This window comes from Aplysia californica, unplaced genomic scaffold (assembly GCF_000002075.1).
Source record: "Aplysia californica isolate F4 #8 unplaced genomic scaffold, AplCal3.0 scaffold00048, whole genome shotgun sequence".
Taxonomy (NCBI): Eukaryota; Metazoa; Mollusca; class Gastropoda; order Aplysiida; family Aplysiidae; genus Aplysia; species Aplysia californica.
This window is the reverse complement of record NW_004797318.1, coordinates 2,012,502-2,027,041: the sequence shown is the minus strand read 5'-3', so window position 1 is coordinate 2,027,041 and position 14,540 is coordinate 2,012,502. Positions and strand designations below refer to the sequence as shown.

The 14,540-nt window shown below is 38.2% G+C and overlaps 1 protein-coding gene across 1 annotated transcript in view; it reads left to right on the top strand.

The window, feature by feature from the left end:
• The window catches only part of LOC101861494 (sodium leak channel non-selective protein), a gene marked incomplete in the record, with an annotated part of 77,838 nt that overhangs the window by 36,114 nt on the left and 27,184 nt on the right, over positions 1 to 14,540 (top strand). The window contains 12 exon segments of the mRNA XM_013079319.2: positions 118 to 297; positions 1,846 to 1,966; positions 3,096 to 3,227; positions 4,182 to 4,349; positions 5,563 to 5,667; positions 6,042 to 6,139; positions 6,428 to 6,548; positions 8,101 to 8,199; positions 8,843 to 8,936; positions 9,527 to 9,633; positions 12,299 to 12,370; positions 13,101 to 13,223. Of these exon segments, the coding sequence (XP_012934773.1) occupies positions 118 to 297; positions 1,846 to 1,966; positions 3,096 to 3,227; positions 4,182 to 4,349; positions 5,563 to 5,667; positions 6,042 to 6,139; positions 6,428 to 6,548; positions 8,101 to 8,199; positions 8,843 to 8,936; positions 9,527 to 9,633; positions 12,299 to 12,370; positions 13,101 to 13,223 (1,420 nt within the window).

The window sequence follows — 14,540 nt, the reverse complement described above, 5'->3', positions numbered from 1 at the left end:
TATTGTTATTATTATTATTATTATTTTTATTGCTCATTTGTGAGACAGCGTGTCCACCCCATCCACCATAAAACAGAACTCACAAACAATGCCCCTCCCGTATAAATTTCCTTTCAGAAACCAACAGGAAGTAGAGTTGCGAGAGAACCATCCGTACTTCGACACGCCGCTCTTCCTGGTGGGCCGAGAGACAAAGCTGCGCAAGATCTGCGAGTTGGTGGTGAACGCCAAGTACAACTACGTCTCTCAAGATCCGGAAACTGGCAAGAAGATCAAATCGAAATACAAGCAGTTTCAGTGAGTTACTAGTGATTGATAATATGGTCTAGATGTTAGGCTACCAGAGTAGTAATTATGAGGTTGCGGGTTCGGGGTTCGAGCCTCAGGCCTGATGTTGTGTCCTTGGGAAAGGGACTTTAAACACAAATTTTCCTCACTCCACCCAGGTGGGAATATATACCTGGCCATAGACAGCGAAAGATCTTGTCAGTATGTTATTGTTTTAGTGCTTTTAAAATGGCACCGTAGACTTCCCAGGCTGTTTCTAGAATGCTATCAGGTCTGCTGGGGTAATAATGTAGCTTCTAAAGCACATTAGATCTTGTTGTTGAGCTGGAATTTGTGCTATGCAAAAGGGTATCTATTAAAATGAGATAGGACAGGCTTTGCTGATCCTTCATTTGTGAAAATAAACACTTACCCTATGCCAGCCTCTTAGTCACACATTACTTACTTACTACCCATTATGCCATCTGGCGTTTAGGGCAGCAACAAAGGATCTCCAGATCTGTCTGTTTTGGGCCATCTTGGTCAGTGTTCCCCGCGAATGATTCCAGGACTTCATTTCAGACTCTACTGTGCGTCTCCAGGTCACTTTGGGTCTGCCCCTTTTACGACGTCCTTCGGGTGTCCAGTGGAGGGCATTAGTCAAATGTAACACTGTAAAAATTCACTTTGAGATAAGGGGATTTTTAAACCATTTGTTTTAGCAGATTGGATGGGTCAGTTAATTTTCCATATACCTTATAGTTGTTTTTTTTGTGGGTTTTCAAAAATACCAAACCCATGAACGACAAAAAGAAGGAAAGGGGTTTTCAAGCTCCAAGATCATTCCAGCACAGAAAAATAATACTCACTTACAATAGCTATCCTAGCCACTTTCTTTTCCCTTTCCCTTTTCTGTATCCATTTTGTTTTCTTTGCAACAACTTGTAATACTCTTTACAAGATAGTTTCAATTTTGTCTGCTGTTCCCAGAAAATGGATAGATGGATGGGTGAGTGTTTTGCAAATCATTGCATTACGAGGGGAAGGGTAGAGCATTTTCTATGTTAACACATTTAGAAGTTTCTTTGTAGAAGGCTTTTTACATTTTGAATGATAAGTTACTAAAAATTGATTTTGCTTTTTTAAAATGAGAAGTTAACTTTAAAAGATATTTTTTGCAGGTAGCTGTGTTTTAAAAAATCAGTCTTTTCCCTGATTCCCCAGGATACCACTCAAGTAATATTTTTTGTATAGGTTTCTCTTTCATTATAGAAAAAAACACCTAACATAGCGTTTGATCAGTGTATTATTCTCATTTTGGTGAACTGATACAAGATGACACAACTTTAGTAAGTGTTTTATCTCCACTTTTGTGCTAGCAGGTGATGAGAGGGTGTCATTGGGAGGTCCTTCTGTCTGTCTGTTTGCCTGTCTTGCTTTCCCCCAGCTCTAAATGACTGTCACATTGTAACGTAAAACCTTACTACGTAGATGTGCCTCCCTTGAACATATCAAACAAACCACTAATACAACAAACTGCTGTCTGTTTTCTCTGCCTCTCATGATCCCACGACGCAGCAAACTCCTTGGTCTGGTAACGTACCTGGACTGGGTCATGATCATCGTCACCATCCTCTCCTGTATCTCCATGATGGCTGAGACTCCGACCAACAGGATCATGGAGAATCGGGTGTTGCAGGTCAGTGGGAAAGAGAATAAATGTGACGCATGGTGGTTAATTCAGGCGCTCGTCAAATAAATGAAATTGAAGAAATCTGCATTTTACAGCTAGTTTGGCAGATGTTTTTGTTGTATTTCTGGGTTTTTTTAGCTCAACACCTTGTATGTCTATTCAATAACACATTTATGAGTTGATTTTATGGAAAAACGTTGATTAAAGGCACAGGAAATGTAAATTTGCCTTTTCCAAGGAATTTTGAGCTATGGAAGTCACCAAACTTTGGCTGCCATGTTCTCGCTAATTTTACTTCTGAAACCAGATGACCCCACCTCCTTCAATCACAAATACCTCGACTTCTATTCAAAATAGATGGATTTTAAAAAAAATCGAATGCAAGGCAAATGAACAAGCTTTAAGATGATAGTATTAACTCCATATGCCCGATAATTGACGAGCACCTGATTCCATCACATGGTGACATGAATGTAGATTACACAATACACCTTGTAGCCTTTATGTAAAAGTAGGATTAAGATTGTGCTCTTCTTTTAATAAAATATTATTTTTATGTTGTAGTGTCGAAGAGAATAAGAAATTACACAATGGTGACAAAATAAGCTGGTTCCACACAAACAAAAATGCTTTTAAAATCGATTCAAGCACAGAGTATATTTATCTCCCTCATTATCAGTAATGACTTTCAATATTCAGTGTTACTATATGACGTCTATAGGGTAAAGTTTATTGGTCCCCACTTAAGATATCATCAAAGATTACCAAAACATCAAGGCTTGCCTTGTTCTGGTGGTGATATTAACTATTTCTATGATCTCTATAGCCAGACATTCCTTTAGCGAGAGTAGAATCATTGGTGTGTGTGTGAATCGAGTTCCCAAAGTACAGTGCTCAGTGGTAAAAAGATAACTGGTATGCAGAATGATGCTGAAACTGCGGATGTAAAGATAAGATGAGACAAGATGGGACAAGACAAGACAAGAGAAGAATGAACAAAAAAAATGATGATAATACTTTATTATTGTTCCTGTGGGGACGTTTCTGTGGCTGTGCAGGAGACACTGTACAAGCCTCATCTACACTGAGCATAGCGCTGTTAAACTCATGGAGATATTTTGACAAATTGTTTCAGATTGCAGAGTATGCCTTTGTCGTTTGCATGAGCATTGAGATGGGGCTGAAGGTCACCTCAAACGGTTTGCTGTTTACTCCTAAAGCTGTGGTCAATGACTTCAGTGGTGTCCTGGATCTTTTTATTTACGGGGTAAGTCCGAGGTTGTGTCACTTGTGTCTGTCTCTCCTGGACCTTTTCTTTGTTGCTGCTGAACATGAAATTCTTGGCTAAGTAATACTTGCAGAGTGGCCCATCAATGTTGTTTCATTTAATTTTGTTCCCTAAAAATTTCCTTGCAAATTTATTTTCAACTTGTGGGAACATTATTGAAGCCTTTGTTTGGGTTGATAGATCACTTTTGGGGTGACTACTACTGTCTTCACAACGTTTCTTTTCTTAGCATGGATGTTTATGACTGAAGTGTTAAAACCAATTAGACCCCTCCACAAGGACATTTTTTAAATATCTCAAAATATGCATCTCAGTTGGCAAATTGGAAATGAGATTGTGATGCACTTAATCAGTTAAACAATCAGAGTGATGATATATTTTATGCCTGCTGTCATTATTGTCCTTTTAAGATGAATTTTTAAAAAATTGTAAAGCAAAAAATCTTTTTGGCTATGGCGTAGTAGAGAGAAACAACTGTTCTGTCATTTGTCGTGACATTTTCTTGCATAAGCTCTGAAAACTGATGAATTTTAAATAGCCAGGAATTCCTGAAATGGAGACGATGCACTTACATGTAGAGCAGGTTTAAGAAATAATATGAACTTCGTGATGGTTGAGGAAATTTAGGGGTATGACAAGAATTTGAGTCAAGAAGTTAGTCTCATGTAAAAAGATTCTATCTGTCTTAACATTGTTGACAGATGTGCATGTGTCTTGTTTTATCTTATATATTTTTTTTCATCAATCATGCCAGAACTATTTGTTTAACAAAACCAAAATGGCAGATGTTCTATCAATTCGTGTAAATCTAGATGAATTAATTATCTTTACCCCCCCCCTTGACCTTGTAGGCCGACATGTATTCATAACGAGAAATAATGTTTGCTGGCAGATGGTTTGTAACCTTTCATCTGGCTGACTTCTATCTAACAGGTGAGCGTGGTTTTTATGCTGTGGATGCCACGCCAAGTGCAGCCTCACTCCCGAGAGCAGATCCTGATGATCCTGCGCTGCTTGCGTCCCTTGCGAATCTACAGCCTGGTCCCTCACATGAGACGAGTGGTGTATGAACTTGTGCAGGGCTTCAAAGAAATTGGCCTGGTCAGTCTTTGGGGGGTTGTTGAGTTTATATATGTGAGGCATCCGGGTGAAATCAGGCGCTCGTCAAAATAGTGAAATCAGGCGCTCGTCAAAATAGTGAAATAAACGACAGCAGCATTTTAAAGGCCAATTGGCATATCTTTTTGAATTTTTCTTTTTTTTGGCTCAACACCTTTTATGCCCAATTAAAAACACATTTCTCTGTGGAATTAACTGAAACACATTGTTGAAAGTCACAAAAAATGTAAATTTTCAGTTTCCAAGGACTCTCAGGCTATGGAAGTTACCAAACTTTGGCGGCTATTTTCTCGATAATTTTATCCCTGAAACCAGGCAACCCTGACCTCCTTCAACTGCAATATCTCGACTTCTATTCACTTAAATGAATATTCTTTTCACCAAAAAAGAAGGCAAATAATAACCCCATGTGCCCTAAAATTGATAAGCGTCGGATTCCACCACATCGTAACACATATAAGTGTTGAGAGAAGGAGCGTTTGTCCTCCTGACTGGACTTTTCGTTATAAAATCAAACCTATGATCAGAGTTTACAAATTGTTTAATATAGTATGAAAGATTCTGTCTAAATACTGGAGCCAATAATAGCTGATGTGAGATAATCTTGAACTTTAACCTAGCGGACTCAAAATTACCTCTTTTGACATTTTTCTCAAAAAGAACTTTAAGTTAGCCTATTTCTCTTAAATGTTTTTTTTTATTTTTTAACCAGTTTGCTTCCAAAGATCACAGTGTGCTGCTCCTTGTAATAGATGTTTTGCTCCTTATAATAGATGTTTTGCTCCTAAATAATTATAATTATTAATTAATTATACTTTATTCACTTTAATAGTTTAACCAATCTGTACCCTTTAGTAATTATAAATGAATTGCTTAATGTAGAAAAAAACTCTGCAGTTGTTAACAGTATGACCCAAAGGACTACAAAGAGTAATTAATGGCTGTAATAGATTTCTTTGTTATCTCAAGTCATATGATTTGAAAAATCATACCTATGGATTAGGTGTAGAGTATATGTGGATTAGGAAAGTCTTCATATCAGTCATATCATTTTATTTTTGTGCTAAAATTTATTACGAATTAGAAAGATGGGCTTTTATTTGTTTTCAAATAGTGGGAGCACCAAAACCCATATTATTCAGACATAGGTACCATATATAAGTTTAATATTTTATTATCTCTTTTCTTTCCTGAGGTCTCCATTCTGTTGATTGTTCTCATGTTTGTGTTTGCCATCTGTGGGGTGCACCTGCTGGGAGGGAAGCTGGCACGCTGCAATGACCCCGAGATCATGATCAAGGTGAGAATTATGTTACCATCATTCCATAATCTTCCAATATCGCGTTCATGTGACCTTATGCAGTTGCGACCGCCGTAAAACTCTTGCCAAAACAATAACCTTATCTGAGGTTTTCCAAATGTTGCAGTTAATCGAACAAAGACACGAAGGGGAATTCTATTGTTCAAACTCAAGCAACTTTGTTCTTTTTCCTGTACATGGTCTGGGTTGTAGTGGTTTGTGTAGATGAAGAGCAAAAGACTAATTATTTTGTGATAAATATGCCACAAAGTTTCACCCAGGCAATATTGCTGAGTTCCAGTTTGTATGAAATGTTCGTTTCATTTCTGAAGAAAAAATGTACTTGATCTTTCTTTATTTTTATATTTTTACAGGAGAACTGCACAGGCATCTATTTTGCCAAAGTTCAAGTGACCAAAATGAAAATTGAAAGCACAGGAGACCATCCAGGGATGTGGGTGCCTCGAGCATGGTAGGATTTGAATTATCAGTGGTATTATTACTATTATTATTATTACTTGGAATACTTGGCTGAGGTGCCATCTCTGACTTAAAGGTTGACGTGTAATGACCGTCTATCCTTCACAGTTGCTAGCTTTCGATTTAGCATATTAAAAAAATTTGACTCCAAAATGAAAACTGGTGTTTTGTCTGCTTACGATATAATAAGCCTTGGTTTTGTTTAATGGCCTTAAGGTTCAAGGGTTTGTAACTGAATCTTTGTTTAATTTGAATGAACCAAACTTTGCAATTATTTCAGGACGAATCCTCGAAATTTCAACTTTGATAACATCGGCAATGCTATGCTGGCTTTGTTTGAAGTCTTGTCTCTGGAGGGATGGCTGGAGGTCAGAGATGTGATCATAGCGAGAGTGGGAGCTGTGAGTAGAGTTGTCCACTTAATGTGTGTGTTCACCGGTATATTGTAGAGGGATAATTTACTCCATGTGTCCATGAGATTGAAGTGAAATGTTCATCAATGCAAAGTATAGTATATATGTGAGGCAGCTTAGTGTAATCAGGCGCTCGTCAAGATAATGAAATCAAAGAAATCTGCATTTTTTGCTGATGGACATATCATTTCTAATTTTCTTTTTTTGGCTCATCACCTTTTATGTCCATTCAAAAACACATTTTTAAGTTGATTTTACTGAAAAAACATTGATTAAAGGAGCAAACAATGTAAATTTACAGTTTCCAATGACTCCTAGGCTATGGAAGTTACTAAAATTTGGCGGTCGTTTTCTTTATAATTTTACCTCTGAAACCAGGCGACCCTGATCTCCTCCAATGGCAGAAATTTTGACTTAAATTTAACATAGATGGATATTTTTTTCACCAAAAGGAAGGCGAATTAACAGGCTTTAAGATGATACCAATAACCCCATGTGCTCAAAAATTGACGAGCGCCTGATTCCACTACGTCGTGACACGTATATCGCCAGAGCTATGTGCAGTGCATAATATGAAGTGTTTTTTGTTGTAGGTTCACCGATGTATTGTAGAGTAATCATTTACTCCAGTAATTATGAGTCCATAAGGTTGAAATGCAATATTCATGAGTGAAAGTATGATATGCATACCTAGAGCTATGTGCTATGTTTAACATAAAGTTCTCTCAGTTATATGTTTTAGAGTTTCAGTAAAAAATGATGAAATTGAAGGGAAAAAGCTTTGTAGCCTGATGTCACTTAATGATATTGTTCCTAACTCCACTTTCCCACCAGCTTTCCACTGATAAAGCCCACAGAATTCACCCATTTTCATTTTGAATACATTTAAAGGGTTTAAACAATTTATGTTGTTGCTATTAATCCATTTTTTAAATTGTCAATGCTTGTGAATAAAAGTTTGAAGTTGAGATAAAGTTTTTTTGAACTCGGTTTGTTTTGGGAGTCTTTGTGACTCTTCACCTTGTGGACTTGACCCTATTGGAAAATGGAAGTTAAGTCAGAGGTCCTGCCTCTTTAAAAAGAGTTCAAACTGGTATTTTATCCATACAATACTTGTGTATCATGAGCTTTGTACTTAGGTGGGCCAACTCCGTATTTGGGGTTTAAGGGTATCGCTTTGAAAGTAATGAATTCCTTTCAGAAAAACTGAAAACAGATGTTAATACAAATTAAAACTGAAATTTTACGGAAATTACGGTGTAATAATTCTGGGTGAAAAGGGAATATCTTTTTAACAGCCATGACAGTTGCGAGGGATATTACAATTCGAAAATTTCTAGTCAGTACAAGATAGCCCTCCATTTGTAGTCTTTGTCAGCTGCACTTTAGCATATATTATCGTGTTCTATATGGTGACAATTAAGAGATCTTTGTAGCGAGAAGCTAAATCCCCATTATCTTACATTTTTGGTTCTTATCCCATACCACCCCACCTCCTCCACCTACCCCCCCCCCCCCCTCCCCCCCACCCCACCCACAGGCGGAGGCAATCTATATTCATTTCTTCGTGTTCATTGGCTACATGATTGGCCTGACATTGTTTGTGGGCGTGGTCATTGCCAACTACAGTGAGAACAAGGTGAGGGAAAAATTTGTACAGAAAAGTAAAATTATTGATGTTGTGATGGAATTTGTGTAGGAATAATCAAAGTTTTGGACTCTTGTGACATATTTCAATAATTCTTCAATTTTTTTGTCTCTTCTATATATGAGGGTGAGGGTTGCAAATAATCGTACTAGTATGGATGTATTCTGTTTGCACAATTACCATATCTTTTTCAGCATCCATTTGCAATGTATGTCAGCTTTTTAATTGCACTTTTATATATGACCATTTTTCTTGGAAACTGGTAATTGTACGCTTTGACATTCTAAAGACAGCAAGCTTGCTGTAAATTTTTGGGTTGGTGTAGAATATTAGGTCGAGGTTGGACAGATTGACTACCAACAGGCTTTCTGTCAGATGAACAGGTTATGCTGACCAAGGTGCGGGCTGTGTTCTCTCAGAGACTTGTGTGCATTAAACTATGCTCAGAGCTGCAGTATATCTGTCAAAGAATTTTGTAAATTAAATATGTTTGCCCACAATACTTTATTACTTGTGTGTTTGTCTCTCTCTCTCTCTCTCTCTCTCTCTCTCTCTCTCTCTCTCTCTCATCCATCCATACATCCATCCACCCACCTATCAATCCATCCATCCATCCATTTCTTTCCTCATCCAGGGCACTGCCCTCCTGACAGTAGACCAGAGAAGATGGCAGGACTTGAAGGGTAGGATCAAGCTGGCCCAACCACTGCACATCCCACCCAGACCAGGTTTGTGGACTCAATTCCCTGCACAGAGTAGTAAAAAAGATTCTCATGCACATGAGAAGTATATCCAGTAGTGACAGGAACAAAACCCTGTAGCATCATGAAAGAAGATTTTCAATTTAAGTAATATTATGATAAAAACGAAAAGTAAGCAATACTGGAAAAAACAAACCCCCAAAATAAAAAGAAAAGAGAGTGGCTTAATTTCAGTGCAAACTGAATGTTTAGGGTTTGCATATTGTTTCGACTATTTTGAGAGAAGAAATGGACAATTCTTTATAACATTTTATGGACTGCACAGTATGTTATAGGCAAGATGAATGCATTTCCCTGTGAACATCTGGTTTATGGTTGTTAGGCTTGTGAATTCATATATGTTTTTCAAGTGCATATACAAGCTGTAATGAAAGGAGGACTACCTCTGTATCTGATGGCCTATGTATAAAAAATACGTATAATGGAGAAGTATTCTATATTTTTTTTCCCAAAAAAACTGAATGTTTAGGGATTTGTCATTTCAACTTCATCTTAAAAGCTACCTGAATTTTCTGTCTGTACTTTTAAAAACACATATTCTTTTTTTGTGCCAACAGAAGGTAATGCGTTCCGGGCTCTGATGTATGACTTGACTCAACATCTCATCTTCAAGCGCATCATCGTCTCTCTGGTCATCGCCAACTGCCTCATGCTCTCCGTCCCCGTGAGTGTCCCCAGTTTCTCAGTTTTGTGGTGTTTGTGGCCTAGTGGTTAGGCTCTCAGGCTTGCAACTGTAAGGTTATGGGTTTTAATCCCGTCAGAGACCCAACGCTGTAACCTTGGGAAAGGCACTTTACACAAATTTTCATCACTTCACCTAGGTGGGAATGGGTACCTAGTGAAAGATCTTATCAGTTTGTTAGTGTTTGGGTGCTTAACTCATTGCAGACGCACCTTCTGTTCATTCAAACGCTCGGAGACATGATGTTCCAGAATGCTAAAAGAAGCATAATAACTTCCTTATTCACTGCTGTCGGACATATGTGTCCACTTTGTCCTTAATTAGTTAATAAGCTGTTTGTACTGTGTGTTTCCTGGGAATCCTTGAATGTTTCTGTGTGTTCTATGGTCTGCTAGGGTATTAATATAGTGTAAAGGTTGCTGTTGAGCAGGGTTTGTGCTATACAAATGCTATTTATTTTTATTGTTGAAGGAGTTAAAACTCAAATTTTGAATTTTTTCTTACCGTGCCCATTTCCATCAACTCAAATGTTGAATTGTGGGTGGTTGATGGGCACTCTGGTGTGGTTTGCTCCTTCTTTCCCATCAAACATCTGTTGTCCTTATCTTTCCCCCTTCTATTTTTCTGTTTGTTACTCTCTTGTAACACCTCTAATCTTACGGCACTTGCACATGCAACACAATATGGTCTTATAAGTGTCTGGTATCAAAGTTTGTAACTAATGCCTTAGAGTTCTTTTGTTTACTGATGGATCCCACTTTTTGTCCTGCTCAAAAGATGGTGAGCCCAGAGCCCATCATGAGGTAATGTGGGCATCGGGTGAAATATATAGATTCACTGGGAATGTTAGGCTCTCAGCCATGGAGGAAAATTTACCTCCCTTGCTCAAATAGTTAATTGGTTACATATGGTCAATTTATAAGGGTTAAGACTTGAGTTTCACGTTTGGGAATATTAGTCGAACAGATATTCTTATTAGATCTATGTATGATAAATTACTGTAAAGATGAGGCAGTACTCTTGTTTCGAAATAGAAGAAAGCAGTTTCTTTTGTTGATTTACTTTGTTAATATTTGCAAACATTTTCATTGAATACTCCTGGGTCATTATGTTTTTCAGTGATAATTTTAACACTGTGATTTGGTCTCTAAGAACTATTGAACTGGGCTTTAATATAGTGCACTCTCTCAGTGCAGCTTTTCAGACTTCAGTAGTTTCATATTTTCTATAAGCATTTTGGACAGTGTGTGTGCTAATCTACATATTTCGGGTTTGTTTTTTTCATCCAGTTGACCTGAGATGGGGGAGATGGTCGATGGTCTCCTTCTTCACTTGTTTTATAGTGTAATCATGGTTCTTAATTGATTTCTGGTGAAATAATTTGACTGTTATAGCTTGTTAATTTTCGTCTGACCGCAGTTAAAACAAGATGAAATAAAATCACTCTGTTTAAATTAATCTTGTCAGTTTTTTGCATATGTGTCTAAAAGTTGGATGACTATTAGAATCCAAGAGCCCATTCATAAAGTGCACTGCAAATTAAGGTTCTGATACATTTAGTTTGATGTTAGCCTAAAGTTGATTTTAAAAAATAAAAGGGGATTTACAAAATACACCTAAAACGTTAAAAAGTTTACATAATTTCATCAACACCACACTTTAAAGTACACTTAAGAAACCTGGTTCATCAGCCCGGGTGAGTAATTTTCAAGATTCATGTGGAGACTTCTAGACAGTTTTGGGATGAAATCTACAAGCTAACTGGTGGCGGGATGGTGTCACTGTCTTAAAATGAGCAATTTGTCTGCCAGGTTACTGTAAATCATTTATTAGTGATTCTGTATATATACCCAAAGAGCAGTTTTCTAATTTACGGCCCAAATAGAAAAACTATTTAGTATTTTATTACTGGATCAAGATTTTTAAAAAATAAAACGGGTTAGGTCGCTGATCTGCAAAAGTGCCAAGCAAAGTTTCAAAGGTATAGGTAAATAAATAAAGGAGTGAGAATTTTTCTAACATGGACAGTTGAAAGCGAGCAACCCATAATGTGGTGACTCCCCTTAACATTTACAGTACCGAAGGCTCATATAGTGAAAATTCCTGAAGTACTGCACCAGTTAAAAACACTGAAGCCATATTGAAATTTTTTAAAATTTAAAAATAAATCCTTCCCAGCCTAAGAAACACGCTTTAAAAAATCCCTGAGGTTCACCAGCCATTCAGCTATCATATAGAGTGACTTGAAATTGCTTTTCAATTGTTGGTCAAGAAAGCAACCTTTACCCTTGTAATAGTCTGTTTCTTGTAAAGATATGGCTAGGGATCACTTATAAAGTATTGTCTATTATTATTTGATGTGTGTTTACGGTATTAAGCAGTAGAAATTTCCATCGCGATACTGTAGGGTTCAGGGCCCAGCGCAGAAGTGTTCAACCCGATTATCTCGGGCTCAGGGCTGAGTGAGCTAATTATGTTAAGTGTGCCTGGTCAAGATGGCAACTAAAGTCACCAGTGGTAATGAGCGTATAGTGTGGCCTGGCAACAAAGTAGCCGACTGTACTAAATGTGTTAAACCACTAGTGAACAACACGCTCTTTAAGGCTGTAATTACTTTACTCATTATATATCCTGTACTTTTTCTCAGTGGAAAGACGACAAGCACATGTACATCCTGGCTGGTTTCTCCACATCGTTCACTCTCCTGTTCTTTGTGGAGGTGAGTATTGCGTGCTGTGGGTGGGTAAACGTTGTGGATGGTTGATGGGTGTTCTGGTTTTACACGTTGTGGGTGGTTGGTGGGTGTTCTGGTTTTACACTTTGCGGGTGGTTGGTGGGTGCCCTGGTATCTGTCCCCGTGGTTTTAAGCACACCACATAATTTAGCAAAATTGGATCATTTTTTTGGCTTAATTTCTGATTATTTTCCTGTATCATTCTTTGTTAAAATTAACAGAATCGCTTAATTTCACATTTTTGGGCTCAGTTTGCTTAATTTCAGAATTTTTTTTTCTTAAAACAGTGGGGACAGTGGTATGAACATGAACATCTACTTCAGTGTGACTGCAGACTAAATCTGTTTCTGTGAAATGTGGGTGTAACTCAATAGTCTCATGCAAACTCTGCATCATCCTTACAAGAGAGCTATTCCATGGTAACTTGCGGGACAGAGAAAATACTTCATTTGTCCTGTCAGTTACCGAAACTAAACATGTCACAGATGTCATAATGTACTTTTTTAAAAATGACTTAATTTAATATGTGTTTCAAATGTTCTGAATATTTACAGTTTAAATAAATTAATTGATATTGAATTTCTCCACGGTGCCTCACAAATGGTTCAGCAAAAATTAGTCAACATGGCGCTCCGCAACATAAATAAAACTTAAAAAATGAATGGTTCTACTAGAAGTACCGTTAATCAACAAGAGCAATGCTGTGGTCTCCCAGGTGATCATGAAGATGATAGCTCTGTCCCCCGTGGGCTACTGGACTAGCAAGAGGAACCGACTGGACATGTTCGTCACCCTGCTTGGAGTCATCTGGATCATTCTTCACTACAGCACTGAGCCTGTGAGTCGCTCTTTTCTCCCATTTATTTGTCTCTCTGTCTGTCCTTCCTTCTCTCTTTTTCTGTCTCTCTGGTTGTCTGGATCATTCTGTACTACAGCACTGAGCCTGTGAGTCACTCTCTTCTCCTCTAATTCCTCTGTCTTTCTTTCTTTCTTTCTTTGTCTCTCTGTCTGTCCGTCCTTCTCTCTCTTTCTCTCTCTCTCTGTGTATCTGTCCAGTCGTCTGGATCATTGTGCACTACAGCTCTGAGCCTGTGAGTCGCTCTCTTCTCCCCTCATTCCTCTGTCTTTCTTTCTTTCTTTCTTTGTCTCTCTGTCTGTCCCTCCTTCTCTCTTTTTCTGTCTCTCTGGTTGTCTGGATCATTCTGTGCTGCAGCACTGAGCCCGTGAGTCCCTCTCTTCTCCCTTCATGCCTCTGTCTTTCTTTCTTTCTTTGTCTCTCTGTCTGTCCGTCCTTCTCTCTCTTTCTCTCTCTCTCTAAATCTGTCCAGTCATCTGGATCATTCTGCCTTACAGCACTGAGCCTGTGAGTCGCTCTCAACTCCTCTTGTGCCTTTCTCTTTCTTTCTTTCTTTCTTTCTTTCTTTCTTTCTTTCTTTCTTTCTTTCTTTCTTTCTTTCTTTCTTTCTTTCTTTCTTTCTTTCTTTCTTTGTTTCTTTGTCTTTTTCTCTGCTCCTCCTACTTCTCTCTCTTTCTGTCTCTTCATATCTCTCCGGTCATCTGGATCATTCTGTACTACAGCACTTAGCCTGTGAGTCGCTCTCTTCTCCCCTTGTGTCTCTGTCTTTCTTTCTCTCTTTGTCTCTCTGTTGCACTCCCTCTCTCTTTTCTCTCTCTTTCTCTCTCTTTCTCTCTCTCTGTGTCTATCTTCTCTCTGTCTGTCCCTCATTCTCTCTCTTTCTCTGTCTTATCTCTCTCTGTCTGTCTCTCTGCCTTTCCAACTCTTTGCATCCTTATCTCTCTTCTTTCCCTCATATTTCTCTGTCTGTATGTTTGTCTTTCTGTCTGTCTTTCTGTCTGTCTTTCTGTCTGTCTGTCTATATGTCTTTCTCTCTTCCCCCCCCTCTCTCTCTCTGTCTGTCTCTTTCTGTCTCTCTCTTTCTGTCTCTCTCTCTCTGTCTCTCTCTCTCAGACTCTATTTTCCCTATCTCTTATTGTCTCTCATCTCTATAAGTTTGTCTGTCTCCCTGTATTTGTCTCTCTCTCTGTATGAATCCTTCCATTCCCTTCTTCTCTCTGTCTGTCAGTTCATTAGTGCATCTATCTGTCTGTCTGTCTGTCTGTCTGTCTGTCTGTCTGTCTGTCTGTCTGTCTGTCT